The sequence below is a fragment of the Typopeltis vanoorti genome, chromosome 1 (genome assembly GCF_054136105.1).
Source record: "Typopeltis vanoorti isolate ZY-2024b chromosome 1, IOZ_Tvanoo_1.0, whole genome shotgun sequence".
Taxonomy (NCBI): Eukaryota; Metazoa; Arthropoda; class Arachnida; order Uropygi; family Thelyphonidae; genus Typopeltis; species Typopeltis vanoorti.
The window spans coordinates 110073402-110090938 of NC_143549.1; the positions used below are offsets into that span (position 1 = coordinate 110073402).

The window sequence follows — 17537 nt, forward strand, 5'->3', positions numbered from 1 at the left end:
TTTGCTTACACATGGGTATTAAAAGAGAAATGTAATTTCTTGTCTGTTATAATTTAATTTTTTAACCAAGTGTAAACTATCTCTGATCAAGAGTATTTTAATAATATGATTATACACTACTTTACTACTTGTGCTCTACAGTATTACCCAGATTTACGATGATCTGTTCATATGATTATATATTTGGCTTAATCCTTTATCCAAGTGTAAGCAAACAAAGTTTGCTATTGAAATATTTTCAGGACTGGGGCAGCTCATGGTAAGGAAAGGTCAAAACTGGTCTGGGTAGCGGCCCTTCCCTTAATGCATAGTATTATACATGTCTGCAAGGAGATGTGCTTTGCATTACAGGAGATACTAAGGTAAGTGATGATAATTATACCTCCTTTACCATGAGTTGCCCCAGTCCTGAAAATACTTCAGGCGCAAACTTTGTTTGCTTACACTTGGATAAAGGATTAAACCAAATATATAATTGGTAGCAGAGCCAAGTGAAAAAACTTCCACCATCTGTTCATATGATACATTTGAATTATTGTGATTAGTGCCCCTTTATACAACTGCCTGTTTATTCGCTGATAGGATGGTTTAAGTGACATCATGCTGCTATGAATCAACTGATGCGCAGTATATGTGAACTCAGTTTTTTATGATGTTGCTCACTACATCTCTCTCTTTCTCTCTCTCTCTCTCTCTGTATTTTGGTGTGAATTTTTAACTGTTTATAACTATTGTTTATTTATTGTTGTTAATAATGGCAGGTAAAATTCATAGTAAGGGTATTGTTGCTTTCAGTAAAAAGAAGACACATAAACCCATTACATTATATGCTAAGATTAAAATTATTAAATTTAGCGACAGCAGTGTATGGCAATAAGGTTGTCACATCTACAGATAGCTGCATTTGTAAATGTGACAATCTCATTGCCAAAATGGAAAAACTTGGTGGCGATTCATGACCAAACTGAGTGGTCATCAATTGACACCATTAACTTTTTCATTTGTGAAAATTATTCTAAATATTTTGCTTGCATGTCTTCTTACGTAATTGAATGCTTGATTTTGTCAGTTACACACATATGTGACTGCTTCAAAAACATTATTAAATAATTGTATGCATCTACAAGTGAAAAAAAAGAGAGAGAGAGAGATTTGATTTTAAGAGGAACCTGTGGCATAGTAAATTAAATAATAAACATGTAAAAACCACAGTGATATCTTTAATTAGTAAAAGGACAAATATTATTAAAATTAATAGTACATCTTCAGTGTCTGTTATAGTAATAGGAATGGAATACAAGCAAAATGTTCAGTGAATCACCTATTAATATACAATTGTTACTGCGTGCTAGGAAATAATAGAAAATAATAAATTTAATCTATTTAAGATAAATGGTTTTTTACATAAGATAAGTCTCCCAGATCTTTGAGAGAGAAAGGCAGTCATTTCTCTTTAAATTCGGTCTGTGTAAGATAGTTTCACAACTTTCTTTGAATAAGCATTCATATTTGAATCTGCATCTATGGAGGAGAACAGCTTTATCCCACTGGACATTATGAGTAGAGTCAATACTGTGCTGTGCCAGAACAAGAACTTTCCATCATTAAAAAGTTAATGGAATCAAATGATTACAACTCCAATCAAATCCAACAGATACTATAACAACAACAGATAGTCCGCAGAGTTCCTATTCCGTACATTCCTGGAATCTCAGAACCTATAGGTAGAATTCTGAAAAAGTATATCAATTGATTCCAACATATATTCTTATCAACAAAATTTCTTCTTTATTACCTTCTACAAAGGATAAACTGTCTTCTCTATCTTTGGCTGGCATTTACCAAATACCTTGCGAATGCGATGTCTCTTATTTTGGACAAACTGGTCGTTCTTTGGAAAAAACAATAAAAGAACATCAATATTATATTGATTATAACAAACCTCTGAAGTCTAGTCTGGCACAGCATAGTATTGACTCTACTCATAATGTCCAGTGGGATAAAGCTGATTCAAATATGAACGCTTATTCAAAGAAAGTTGTGAAACTATCTTACACCGACCAAATTTAAATAGAAATCACTGTCTTTCTCTCTCATAGATCTGGGAGACTGTTATCTTATTTAAAAAACCATTTATGTGAATAGATTAAATTTGTTATTTTCTATTATTTCCTAGCACACGGTAACAATTGTATTTTAATAGGTGATCCACTGACCGTTTTGCTTGTATTCCATTCCTATTACTGTAACAGACACTGAAGATGTACTATTAATTTTAGTATAAAATATTTGTCCTTTTACTAATTAAAGATCACTGTGGTTTTTATGTGTTTCTCTATTATTTAGAGAGAGATTTGTTATACAACAAAATTCACTATATGATGGTGGTCTGGGATATACCTGTATATAGAAAATATGACTTCTGCAGCATATTTAATCTCAGTATTTTCCTGGATCTTACTCCCATTGAGGAGGCCTCATTAAAAGTTGAAGCCATTCTCAGTAGTGACTGTTCCAATAATTCATAGCAATATACACATTTGAAAATGAAGTGTGCTATGCATTATGGGATACTAACTTGTTGTGAAGTCATCCGACTCTGTATACAAGTAGCCTAATTATGAAAATACTTGCTTGCAAACCTTATATGCTTGTGTTGGGGATGAAGGATTAAATAATTTCTTGTCTACCATAATTTACTTTGTAACTAGGAGAAAAAACTTTGTTACAATAATAATTCTGCATTGGAAGTAGACAGTTCAGTTGTCAGTACCATGATATCTTGTGATGATTATGGTGGAGCAAGTGCTGAAAGATCTCAAGAGAAAGGCACACTGGTCTTATGGTAAATTCTAAATTTGGATGCATTTTTTTTAATAGAAAATTCCTGTAAATTAGTTAATTAGAAGTATTTGCATTCTCTCCAAATCTAACACACCAGTCAGACCAGTCTTTTCCCTTAATTGGTTGAGTGAAATTATGTTTATAAGACATGCAACAATAATGAGAATCCTACATTTTAATCTTTGTCTTCTGTTTTGCTTTCAAAGTATGCCTTCATAGTTCGGTCCATATCTACAATGCCGTTTGCTTTTTTTTCCCCCCTCCTGGAAACTTTTCAACTTGCAGCATATATAAACTGGACAGAAACATGCATTCAATTTACAGGCATATTATGCTACCCTCATAACTTCAGTTGCTTTGGCTGTAATTCTGAACAACAACAACAACAATGGTGAACTCGCACATAACAGATACAGTACGTTTGTTTCAAGCCTCTGACATTTAAATGTGACTTAATGATAAATTAATGAGCAATTCATAGATATCTGAGCATATGTGAGAATCTTAACAGACCAAGGTTTTGTTACACTATTCCTTGATATAAAATAGGTTTAAATGTATTCAAACAATTCAAACCAATATCTCCTTTCTGTTACCTGTCTTGAGAGTCACAACAGCTATGAAAGGGGAGTTAAATGACAATAATTAAAAATGTTAATCTTATTCCTCATTTATGATAAAATATTCCAAAAAGCTGTGAAAAGGTTGATATCTGTTTTTAAAAAAAAATCCTTACATAATGGAATTTTTTGGAATTATATACTTAGATTTATCACATTAAAATACATTAGAATCACCAAATTAATTTCAGATGAAAATAGTAAGTTTTAATTTAATTAACCAGAGTGATCATTATGTTTGTAATGTGCAGGCCATTATTTCTTCTTTACGATTACATCATCACTTTAATGCAACTGTTATGCCACTAGTTGCAGCAGACTATATTGTCAGCAACAAGCGAGCAGTAGAACGTGTGTCTATATCAGAAGTAACCATCCCGCAAAAACGATCACGCCTTCTAGAAAGAATAGGTAGTATGTGTGAATTCTATGAAAGTCCAAGCATTATTTTAGAAAAAGCAAAGGATTCTGCCATGTAAGTAAATCATCAAATCTTTCAATAAATTATAATTTTGTGATTTTCATTTTTGAGAAACATTTTTTAAAAAAATAGCATTTCCATTTTATACAACCTTATATCTTGGGATGGCGGAGAAAGAAATAATTTTGATTTGTTATTTCTGTGAAAGATTGGCAGAGAATAATATTCTAAAGAATATAAGCAGTGGAGATGAATAAAATGAAAAGCTAATTTAGCAAGGAGTTGTGCTGTAAACAGCCATTTTTAAATTTATGGTTGGCATTTGAAAACAAAATCTGTATTATGTTGTGATAAGAGTTTCCAGTGAACAAACTGACATCAACAGTACAGTGATTATTTGAAAGGGTCACAATTATGAGCTTAGGATTATGAACTATATATGTAGTTTTGCTGATGGAAAATACTGAAGTATTTTGACTAGCTTGATCCACCAGTTTTTTTTTTTTTGTTTGTTTTTTTTTTTTGTTTTTTTTTTTCCCATACAAATTATATACAGTTTGGTCACTGGTTAAAATAATTATATTATCTCACTAACTGATTGACTTCATGAGTTAGTGATATATAACATTGAATAACACAACAAATAGCATGAAGGAAGGAAATTCTAGAGAGAGAAGTGGACTAGTTGTAGACTGGGGCAGGGGAGTTCTAATTTAAAAAATTCTTGATGTGTGATGATATCTATGAGCATGTTAGAAAGAATAGATACTAGTAGATTATTTGGAGGAGGAGAAAGAAGGAATTATGGAAGAGATTTTATTGAGTAATCAGAAACAAAGCTGATAGCCATGCTTAATTAAAAAAAAAAAGTTGAAAGAAAGTTCTTGTGTTAGTGCATACTCAGTCAACCTGTTTGGCTGAGTAGATGATATCATGTCGCCACTCTCCAGCTTACTGACTGTGAGTTTAAATCCTGTAGTAGGCACAAGTATTTGCAAATGCCATTAATAGGTGGCATGTGAATTTCATTCCTAATGCGAGATTACCATCCTGCTTGGAGGCCTGAAGTGGCTTAGAAAAATTCACATTTTCAGTTGTATCATATTTATTTAGGAGAATAGCATCGTCTGCTTAAAGGTGAGCTGAGATTAGCATCTCCTGTCTGATATGTCATGTTTAATGCCACATTTCTTTCATAATAGGAGAAGATAATGTGCATCCTTGCCACACACCTGATTTAACATCAAACCATGTTCTTTCAGTTCTGACTGCTGACTTACAACTCATATATAGACTATGCACTGCTCAATATCCCATTTACACCATATAATTGTAGCATTTTGAATACTTTTCTCTTGGCACATTGATATATGCCTTTTCCATTCTACAAAACTTAAGTGCAGATCCTTGGTATATTCCCATGATTTCTCAACTTTTTGTATTATTAAAATCTGATCCTGACAACTTCTATTTGGCCTGAACCCAACTTTTTCTGTGTTTCCCTTTCACAATTTTTCTCTGTCTCTTCTGAAGTATGCTTTGCATAAATCTTACCTGAAATACTTAGTAAGGAAATTCCTTGGTAATTCTCATATTCAGTTTTATTTCCCTCTTTTATAGATGAGTACTATGAGAGCTCTACTCTGATCATTCTAGAATTCAACCTTGTGACCAGGCCATCTGAATTATGTATTGCATTCACTCTAAAATGTTTATATCTCCATATTTGAGCATTTCTGGTTGAATGTTATCTATTCCAGCTGCTTTTTTCACATTTCAGGTTTCTAATGGCTTTTTCTATGAGTATCTCTAGCATGGATATGTACTCCTGATTGCATTTCTCTTAACCATTTCTACAACTGTTCTGTCACTTCTTGTTTCATTCAGTAATCTCTCACAGTCATTGCTCCTGGCATTTAGAATATCTTTATCTTAGCTTTCAAGTCACCCTTATCATCTCTGATTTCCTTTACAGTACATTTTCCTCCATTTCTAAGTTGCTTCAATATCCTCCAGAATGTTTTGCCACTTTCCTGCAATTCACCTTCTATGTTCCTACCAAAGTCTTCTTATGACTTTTGTTTAGGTGCTTTTCCATTGCATTGCTTTCTTAAATTTTTTGCATAATCTCAGAAAGCACATATTAATTTACTGGCTAGGAACTCTCAATATGCTTTTATCTTTTCCTTGACTGGACTGTCTATTTAACTTCCTGAGTTTACCATACAGTTCTGATATTTCTATCCTTTCCGACAACTTCACAACATACTTCTCTGTCTGAAACAATCAATTTTTTCTTCATGTTTGCTAGTGAGTATTCAAGCAATGAAAATAATACGATAACCACAGTAATAAACTTTAATGAAAAGCACTGATATTTTGTGAAACTAAAAGTACATTGTCAATGTGTCAAAACAACATTTTTTTTTGTTATATATATATATGTATGGATATTCATTGACTTGGTTGAAATACATATTGTAAAAATTGTTTATATATATATACATATATATATATATATATTTATTTATAAAGAATTGAATGACTAGAACCGAGATTTAAGTAAAAAGGTTTTAATATAAAAACACGACTAGTTTCGGCTTAACAGCCTTCATCAGGTGAGATTATAAAAGAAAGAAAAAACACTTAGCTTAAATAAACTATGAACATCATAGAGAGTCTCTATACATAATTGACACTAAATCATTGCAGTTGTATTTAAAGCTGTTTTTTCGTTAGTTGTATTGTTGGGAAAGTGCGTGCTAGTAGCATCTTGTGAACACCAGTATATGACTACAGCTGTATGACAATCTGGGAGGTTGTAGCTCAAGTTATTATTTAGATGAACAGGATTGAAGATGATTTCTCTAGATTCTATGATTTTTCTCTCTAGTTCATCATTGCAACGGAAGATGTAAGTAGATTTTTCCCAGCAGACTTTGTGACTTTGGTTTTCATCATTAGGATTAGCCGAGAAAAGGATATGACTAGATAATGCACTGGCTCGCTGTCTCTTGTAAGTAATGTCCCTGGTGTGTTCTTCCTTACACAATTCGACAGATTTGTCTGTCTGCCCAAAATAAGGAATATCACAATCACACAATTACTCAAGGACAAGTTATCCAAAAAAATGTTAGCCTTGCTTACACATTGCATCAGGTCCTCATCTTCAAATTTCAAGATAATATATACAAACAAAATCATGGACTGGCTATGGGTAATCCTTTATCCCCATGTACGCGCAAATATTTACTTAGAGGATTTTTGAAACCAAGGCTATCTCTTCCTTATTTTAACACCTAAAGTTTGGAAACACTATGTAGATAATATCTTCATTATTTGGAGCCATGGACATGATTCTCTTATGATTTTCCTTGAACATCTCAATAGCTGACATCAAAGTATTAAGTTTACTGCCGAGCTTGAAACAGATAATTCCTTGCCTTTTCTTGATGTCAAACTGACTCGCTCTTTGGTAAATTCAAAATATCAATATATAGAAAGCCCACACATACCAACAGATATCTGCATAGTCAGTCCCATCACTTCCCTCCTCATAAGCTTGGAATAATCTACACCTTGGGACATAGAGCCCGTTCTCTTCTGGATGACCCAAATGAACTTCTTACAGAAATAAACCATCTGAAAACTTCTTTCGAAGTTAATGGATATTCCAAGAGAATCATTGAAAATTTCCTTCTTAATCCTCTTAGACATCACTCAGAAGAAACAAATAGATTCAAAGGCAATATATCTATTCCTTACATTAAGTACAGTTTCACACAAATTAGCAAAAGTTCTAAGAAAATACAATATCAGAACCTTGTTCACACCGCTTCGAAAGATCCGTTTCTTAATAAGCCATCCAAAGCCTTGTCATCATCAACTCAAATACCTTGGTGTATATAAAATATTGTGTGATTGTGATATTCCTTATTTTGAGCAGACAGACAAATCTGTCGAATTGCGTATGGAAGAACACATGAGGGACATTACTTACAAGAGACAGCGAGCCAGTGCATTATCTAGTCATATCCTTTTCTCGGCTAATCCTATGAAAACCAAAGTCACAAAGTCTGCTGGGAAAAATCTACTAACATCTTCCGTTGCAATGATGAACTAGAGAGAAAAATCGTGGAATCTAGAGAAATCATCTTCAGTTCTGTTCATCTAAATAATAACTTGAGCTACAACCTCCCAGATTGTCATACAGCTGTAATCATATACTGCCGTTCACGAGATGCTACTAGCACACACACACTTTCCCAACAATACAACTAATGAAAGAACAGCTTTAAATTCAACCTGCAACAATTTAGTGTCAATTATGTATAGAGACTCTCTTTATGATGTTCATAGTTTATTTAAGCTTCAGTGTTTTAGTGTTTTTTTCTTTGTTTTATAATCTCACCTGATGAAGGCTGTTAAGCCGAAACTAGTTGTGTTTTTATATTAAAACCTTTTTACTTAAATCTCGGTTCTAGTCATTCAATTCTTTATAAAAATATGTATGTTAACTGAGTTAATGATCATTCTTTCATATATTTATAATATATTTCATATATATATAATATTTCTCTGACATGTGGTAACCATTTTTATAAATTAAAGATGCCAAGAAAAACTCAAGTTTTCATCCCGCATAGACAAATCGATCTTCAGAACACGTGCAATTTACAGACAAAATATACTATTGTTGGTGATGATGGGCAGTAGATGGCATTGATGGTAGTAGTGTCATAGTCGTAGAATTAAGTAGTAGTGGAGAGGATGAGATTTATTTAGTGAAGTAGAATAGAATGCCCTCCCATGATGAGTCCTTAGTCTCCCTAGAGGTGTTTCATGTAAGAATAATAATAAATTATATAAATTAAAATATAAAAGGTATATTGTGGAATTACCGTGCTGGCAATTATGACAAGCTTAGGAGATTGCTTGGATCAATGCCATTGCATGTACAACTGCAAGGGCTCGATGTCAATAGAGCATGGGAAGTGGTCAAGGAGCATTTACAGGAGGTTATGGCTGATTGTATACCTAGGGTCCGAATAGTAAAACAAGTAGGGGTTAAATGGATGAATAACGCCATTAAGCTTGAGCTGCAATAAAAGAAACAACTGTGGAGGGAATTTAAAGAAAGGGGTGACCTGCAGGCACACGAACGGTATAAAGTGCAGGCCAGAAGGGTAACGAGTGTGGTAAAAAAAGCAAAAGCAGATTATGAAAGGAAACTAGCTACGCAAGCTAAAGAGAATCCCAAACAGTTCTTTCATTATGCTGCAAGCAAAAAAAAAAAACTGTTCACGGCAAAATGATTTTAAGGATGACGAAGGTTAGGAGGTCACTGAATCAGTCAATATAGTGGAGTTACTGAGCGAGCACTTTGCAAAAGTATATCATCCAGGTGGTGATATTGAAAAAATAAAGGAACCATTAGTTTATACGGGAATTGCAATGAATGAAGAGGAGGTGAATAGTCTATTACAGAACCCTAATGTGAATACATCTGTGGGATTGGATGGTATACCGGCACGGGTCTTGCGTGAAGCGGCTAAAGAATTATCAGTGCCCTTAACCATGTTGTTTAATCTGAGTCTCGGGTCTGGTTTAGTCCCAAAGGTGTGGAAAGAGGGGAAAATAGTTCCACTGCATAAAGGAGGATCCAAGACTGTGGTTGCAAATTACCGACTGATCAACATATCAGGAGTCGTTGTCAAGGTCTTGGAGAAAGTAGTCAAGGAAAAAATAGAGGAATGGATTGAAGAAAATGAGATACTGTATGGAGGACAGCAGGGCTTTGTGAATGGTAGATCATGCCTCAGTAATTTGCTCCAGTTTTATAACACAGTGACAGCTGAACTGGATAAGGGTAATGGGTTTACAGTGATACTCCTGGACCTAGCTAAGGCATTTGACAGGATACCACGCGGAATTCTAATCCGTAAACTACAACATATGGGAATGGATATAGGGCTGGTGAGATGGATAGGTGGGTGGTTGATGGAGAGATATCAAAGAGTAGTTTATTCAGGAGTAGAGTCCAAAAGATGGCCTGTGACTAGTGGTGTGCCGCAGGGTCCTGTTTGGACCACTGCTGTTTAATTTGTTTATTAACGATATAGGGAAGGATCTAAGAGGAACAGTTCATTTGTTCGCTGATGAAGCAAAGTTGGGTAGGGCAATAATGAATGCAGAAGAGGTCAAAATCTTGTGGGACAACTTGGATAGATTGGAGTTCTGGGCTAAGGAGAATGGATGTCAATTTAATGTGACAAACTGTAAGGTTATGCATTTTGGGGTGAAAAGATTAGCAGCAGTATACCACATTGGTGGAACTGTACTCCAGGAGATTGATGAAGCCAGGGACTTGGGAGTGTTAGTGGATAGGGAGATAAAGTTTAGGGGGCACATTGCAAAAGTAGCTAAATCAGCTCATCAACTCACTTGGTTGTTGAAAAATACCTTGACGAGCAGAGACAAGCAAGTTATTGTACCTCTGTACCGAGACTTGATAAGACCTCATCTTGACTACTATGCCCAGATTTGGTCACCTAGGTTCCTTCTTGATGGGGAGGAGGTGGAGAGGATCCAGAGGTGAGTGACTGAGATGATAGCGGATCTATGGAATGAACCATATGAGAACAGGTTGAAGATTTGTGGGTTGCAGAAATTAGTTGATAGGCAGAAAAGGGAAGATATAATTGAGACATTCAAATTGCTAAAGGTTTTCTATAGGATTAATTCAGAGGATATTTTTGAGATCAGGACTGGTGGTGGGAGAACTAGGGGACACCTATGGAAGCTGGGCAAGAGTGTGGTTAGCAGAGGTGTTAGAGCTGGGTTCTTTACTTTTAGAGTGGTAAATGAGTGGAATAAGCTGCCAGAGTCTGTTGTGGGTGCTATGACGGTGAGTGAGTTCAAAGCAAGGTATGACAGATACTGTGAGAATGTCGTATAGTTGTGTGGACATGATGTTTAGGGCCTCCCTCGATGAGTCTAAGGACTCCCTGGAGTCGCCCGTAGTAATAATAATAATATATTAATAATGCAATGCACATATCTTTATGGATATGTATAATGCTATGCATTATGGGAAGGGCCACTACCCAGACTAGTTTTGACCTTTATTGAGGTGAAAATAAAGGCAATAATCATCATAGACCTAGAGTAGTTAGTATTGGGGGGGGGGGGGGTGAGAGAGCATGATAGATAGTATGAGAGATCGAGAAAAGGCCTCAGCTCTTTTATATCATCATATAGCCCAAGGCTATCAGTTTTCCTTTTTCACCAATCTCATGCAGATGAACAACCAAAAGACTAATTGGAACTAAAGCAAAAAGATTATTGATACCCAAATGGTTAGCCTTATCTGAGTAACTGCCTTGAGTTAACCCTCTCTGTTTGGGATTGCTCTCCAGTCATCCCTGCGATTGACCATAAGACCATATTGAATTAAGAGGATGAAACCATTTAAAAAGGGGTGCTTAAGGGTCAGAACTGTGTAACCTAGAGGAGACCTCCACATAGCCTTTAAAGGGGTGCAGGGAACCGACCAGGGCTTGTGACCTAATGATCCAATTCTCACTTTCTCGTGGTGCACCCTGTTTGGTATCTACCTGGATACTGAACAAACGAGGATGGGCTGGCAATTTGAAATTTAGCCTACCAAATTGTATTCTTATTGGCTTAAACCAAAATACAAAATGATGGTACAACATGACGAAATTGCATACCCACAGGGGCGTCGCTTGGTTAAACAAGCCCCCCGTTGTTTTCACCAGGGAAGCAGGGTGAATAGCGAAAAGTCAACTACTTTAACAAATCTGAAAAAACACCCCAACTCAACATCACCAGAGTTAAAGATAGGTACTATCAACATAAGAAGCCTGAAAGGCAAAGAAATGGAACTAGCTGAGGAATTAAATAAGTACCAGATCGACATAATAGAGGTGAAATTTGTCTTTTTTGTCAACAAAAAAGACAAAAACTGGTGAGATCTTTCTGAGCAATAAATACAAAATGTTATATTCAGGCAATGACAACCAAGGAAAAGAAGGAGTAGCCATTGTATTCAACACTAAATACGAGGCTAATCTTCTTGAATGGCAACCAATCTCAAGTAGAGTGATGTGGGCAAATATGAGAACGGGGAACTGGACAATGAGACTTATTTGTGCCTATGGTCCCAAAGAAGGTTCTACTAAGGTAGAAGTGGAGGAATTTTTTAATGCTTTAGAGAAAGCATTTGATGCAATGAAAAAGGAAAAGTTTGTCATTGTTGGGGATCTAAATAGCAGAGCGGGAAATGATTGTCAGACATACAAAAATGTATTGGGAAAATTTGGAGAAAAGAGCAAAGCTAATAATAATGGCAAATACCTGTTGGATTTCTGTTCAGGACATGGACTGGTTATTACTAACACTATGTTCCAACATAAAAATCTGCACAAATTCACATGGAGAGAAGAGTCAAGGAATAAGAAAAGTCTCATTGACTATGTTATTGTTGATAGTGATGTTTTCTTCCTGGTGCAGGACACCAGAGTATACTGAGGATTTGAAATTGGAAGTGATCACTATTTAGTCTTGAGCAGGACAAAATTGAATTTCATATTGAAAAGAATAACATATAAGAAAGTTTTAATGGGAATAAAAATGGAGCATCTCTCAGATGAACTGTAAAGTAAAATTCACAAAGATTATTGAAGAAAAAATGAAAGAGTTTGAGAACAGGAACCAAACCCTTGGAGATTCACTGGCAAGCCTTGAAGAAAACCTTGATTGATTCAGCCAGAGAGGCATGTGGTGAAGTTGTTTGCAAGTATAGAAAAATCAGGACTCCATGGTGGACCCAGGAAGTTAAAGAGACAGTGAAGGAAAAGAAGAAAACATATCAAAAGTTCCTGGCAAATAAGTCAGCTTTTGCTCTTAGAGAATACAGAGATAAATGTAAGAAAGCTAAGCACTGTGTAAAACTAGCTAAACAAAAGCCATGGGAGGACTTTGGCAAGAACGTAATAAATAAGTATCAGGAAAGGTGGCAAAATATTCTGGAGGTTGTTAAAGAAGCTTAGAAATGCAGGAAAGTGCTGTAAATGGAGTTAGAGATGATAAAGGTGACATGAAAACTGGAGAAAAAAATATCCTTGAAGTATGGAGTAATTACTTTGAAAAATTGCTGAATGAAACAAGCAGTGATAGCACAGTGCTAAAAAACACTCAACAGGCATACAGTCATGAATACATATCCATACTTTAAGTAGAAAAAGCCATGAAAGGCTTGAAATGTGGAAAGACAGCAGAAGTAGATGATATTCGACCAGAATTGCTGAAGTATGGTGGTATAAAAGTCTTACAGTGGCTGCACTGCATAGTTCAGAAAGCCTGGACAGAGGGACGAATTCCTGGTGATTGGAGTAGAGCTCTCATAGTACCCATATATAAAAAGGGAAATAAAACTGAATGCGAGAATTACAGAGGCATTTCAATATTGAGTGTTCTTGGTAAGATATATGCAATTATACTTGAGAAACGGTTGAGAAGGATTGTGGAAGAGAAGCTTGGTGAAGAACATGCTGGATTCAGGCGATATAGAGGCTGTCAGGATCAGATTTTCACTTTACAACAGATAGTTGAGAAATCATGGGATTATAACAAAGATCTCTATTTAAGTTTTGTAGATCTGGAAAAGGCATATGACAAGGTGCAGAGAAACTATTCAATACGCTACAGTTATACGGTGTCAATGGGGCATTATATCAAGCAATGCTTAGTCTTCTTGATTTGAGTTGTAAGTCAGCAATTAGAATTGAAGGAAGTACATGAAGATGGTTTAATGTTATCTGGTGTGACACAAGGATGTACATTATCCCTTCTGTTATTCATTATCTATATGGAGTTATTTATATGGTGTCATTCATTATCTATATTCATTATCATTATGAAGGAAAGTGGTAGTAGACATGATATCAAAATTGGAGATGTTAATGTCAGCTCTTTTGCTTTATGCGAACGATGTTATACTTATCAATAAATCCACTACAAGTCTGTAAGATTCACCTGACTAAATTGAATAACTGTTGTAATAGATATGGTATGAAGGTCAGCAATAAAAAGATAAAGACAATGAAAATAGGCAGAATCGTTGAAAATGTCAATGGCATTGTGAATGGAGAACCTATGGAACAAGTAAAACATTTCAGCTACTTAGGCACAATTTTTAGTGAAGATGGTAAATTAAATATGGAAATAGACAACAGAATCAACAAAGCTGGTATGGTAGGAAGTCAATTGAATAAGTTCATATGGAATAAAAAAGAAATTACTGAACACTAAATTAGCTGTATACAAGACAGTGTTCAAACCAGATATGAGAATTCTGAGAACAGTTAGAGGTGTGAACAGATGGTATCAGTGGCAATATCATATTAAAAACGAGGATATTAGGAAAAAACTTGACATTGTCAGCAACCAGGAATGCGTTAGCAGAGCTAATCTCAGGTGGTATGGTCATTTAAAGAGAATGGGCAAGGAAAGATTAGCAAAACAGGTGCTCTCTGCCAGGTTGGCTGGAAAACGACCCAGAGAAAGACCGAGATATAGGTGGATTAATAGAAAGTAACTTAGACAACAGAAACATAAGATCTGATAATATTGGAGTCTTGACAAGTAACAGACTGTTTTGGAGGAAAATTGTAGATAGGAAGTTAGTAATGATGTAAATTTTTCATGTATTACTATCATATCCTGTACTCCCCTTGAGGGTACATGGCAGGAATTTGATAATGATGACCATTTAAAAAACTTCTCACAGCAAAAATTTTATGTCCCCCCTGGTGAATATTACATAATGCAAGTGGTCGACACCACCTAGCTAAAAATTTGATATCTCCTAGAATGCTGCTTTCTTAGTACAAAAATCATCTAACTGAACAATAAACATAATACAATATTATAAAGCATTCATATTTCATATGGCTGGTTTTCAAATCTATGTTTCTTTCTAACCTTCCATAAATGATATTTTAATTCATTAATTATAAAAATCAAAATTCTCTTTCCATTGTTGATAGGTGGTGGATACTGCAAAAAAAAAAAAAAAAGAAAGAAATTGTTCTGTTGTAAGTAATGGAATGCTGAACACTTTACATAATCTGTTCCAAATATGCAGGGCAAGAGTTCAGCTGTAGAATGCATGTTCTACTGTTTCCAATTGGTTACAGATATTACAAATTGAATCTCCAATGTTAAAGTATCTCAATTTGATGGTATTGACTTGAAGGTGACCATATGCAATTCTGTGCTAAGTACTTATGATTCAGAAGGTTAAATAACAGAGTGGTTAACAAAAAAACAACATTTCGTAGTAATTTTTAATTACTCTTAATTGAACATAACTTATTATTAAAAAGTTATTAATATTTATCACTAGCGTGAACTTTCTTTAAAAATTCTTCGTTATTTTTAATCGCGTCGAAAATTATAATACAATTTAGTTCACTATTAAGTTTGCAGCGCAATACAGCTTTTACTTTTGATTCAGCCATTCTACCTCTTTCTTCAGACCATATGCTATTCATTATTGAGAATATCCTTTCAACAGGTGAAGATGTGCCTGGTAGGCTGAAATGTATTCTATAATTTGAACAAGATTGGGCAATGAAATGTTCTTTTCTTTGAAATGACTGAATAGTTGTATGTATTTTTCAAAATGTCATAGTTTGCCGACCAAAAAGCTTTTGCAATCACCACTTCATCAAACAGTTGATCCATGTTTATTGCATTATTTGCAAGAGTTTCATTAATTTTTTCACCCGAAGTTTCAATTTCCGACCAAGTTAATTCATTGTTGTTTATCTAAGTAAAAGATTCTGCTCCACCAAAACTGTTTTCCCAAAGTTCAATGTAAGAAAGTCATCGGTCATAAAATTTTGTAAACTCTTGTGTTAGTATTGTATTAATATTAATACTTCCATTATTTTCCAGTATTCTAAAAAGCTTTTTTGCTTCTTGAGGTATAAATTTATTATCACGCCTTTCCTCAAGATTTGTTTTTAATTTTCTAAGTTCAATGACAATATCTGTTGCACTCGTTTTTGTACTTTCCATAATCAAGATAGATTTGTTAAATAATTTGAGTTGCCCGTGCACAAACCACAAATACATTTCACCACAATCATTATCAAAAAACTGTTTTATCATTACCGGACAGTGTTCTTGTGAAATAAAATATGATTTCAGTCCCTCATATATTTCAAGTATTCTGTCAATAGCTGGAAGTAGCGAAAGAAAACGGGTGTTGCCATGTTGAAGAACCTTTTTATACTCTGCATCTGCAAATTCACAGATCACTTTTAGTTGAGTGACTCGAACCATATAAATGTGGAAATATTTATAAATTTTGACTACTAAAGCTTCTATTTCAATAGGTAGAACATCAACTGCGGTTTGAAGACAGTTGTGAACAATGTGAGCGCCACAACCAATGCCCACAATATTTCTTCCTAGTTCCTTCTTCAATCGACTGTAAATATTGTTTTCTCCTCTCTGTTTTACACCCCCAAAATTGGTATTGCAGTTATCTCCACAAAATCCAATAATTTTTTTTGTTATATTATGAGTTTTCATAACTGACATTAAATGGTTTGTCGGTATTTCTGCAGTTTCACCGGAAACTGATTGAAAGTCTCAAAGTTTAACTTTTACTCCACCATCTGGTGCAAAATACCACACAACACATGGCACAGTTTTAATTTCTTTCCTGTTGAAAGAATCAATTGATATCATCACAAAATTTGTTTTGTTTAAATCTTCACAGTTGCTGAAACAACTGTGACTCAATCACATTAACAATGACAGCTTCACATTTTGTTCTACCCAGTCTAAACATTGTTTCAAAAAGCTTTGATATCAATTAGATGAACAATTGGCAGACTTAAAGCTGAGATTGTGAATAGCAACATGAAATGCAAAAGTTGCTTCTTTAGTAGCTATTAAAAATTCTTTGTCACTTCGGTCGGCACCTTTAAAATATGACAATATCTTTGAGGAAGTTCCTGCCGCTGCTAGACTAGCCTTATGTTTCGCACATGTCAAGTGATTTTTTATGTCAGAATGCCCACCATGAGCCACAGAAAATTCTGAAGAGCGCTGTTCACATTTTACTTTATCAATATGACCACAAACATTTTTCAAAAACAGATAATCCTTTTTTAATTCATCCGTAAACACACAGTTTCTTATTGGCATTTTGGGGTTAAATTAATTTCTTCTTCTTCTTCTTTGAGTGCCATCTCCTATCGGAGGTCGGCGACCACCTTGGCAAATTTTGAGCGATTCTCAGCTATTCTGAGCAGTCTCTCAGAGTTCATACCAGTCCACTGTCTGATATCTGCCAGCCAAGATTTTCTTCGTCTTCTTTGTCCTCTTCTTCCATTTATCTTCCCTTTTATAATCAATTGAAGTATCTTATATTTTTCATTACGAAGTAGGTGACCAAGATATGCAGTTTTCCTTCTTTTTATGGTATCTAAAAGTTCATGTGATTTTCCCATTTGTTCCAGTACTTCCTGATTGGATGTTTTTGCTGCCCATGGGATTTTTAACATTCGTCTGTATAACCACATCTCAAAGTCTTTTTATTGATGTTGTCT

The 17537-nt window shown here is 34.8% G+C and overlaps 1 protein-coding gene across 1 annotated transcript in view; it reads left to right on the plus strand.

The window, feature by feature from the left end:
- Fancm (FA complementation group M) overlaps positions 1 to 17537 on the plus strand; it is a 389753-nt gene that overhangs the window by 317527 nt on the left and 54689 nt on the right. The window contains exon 18 of the mRNA XM_090395633.1: positions 3716 to 3939. Coding sequence (XP_090251759.1) covers positions 3716 to 3939 — 224 coding nt within the window. The remainder of the gene's footprint in view (positions 1 to 3715; positions 3940 to 17537) is intronic.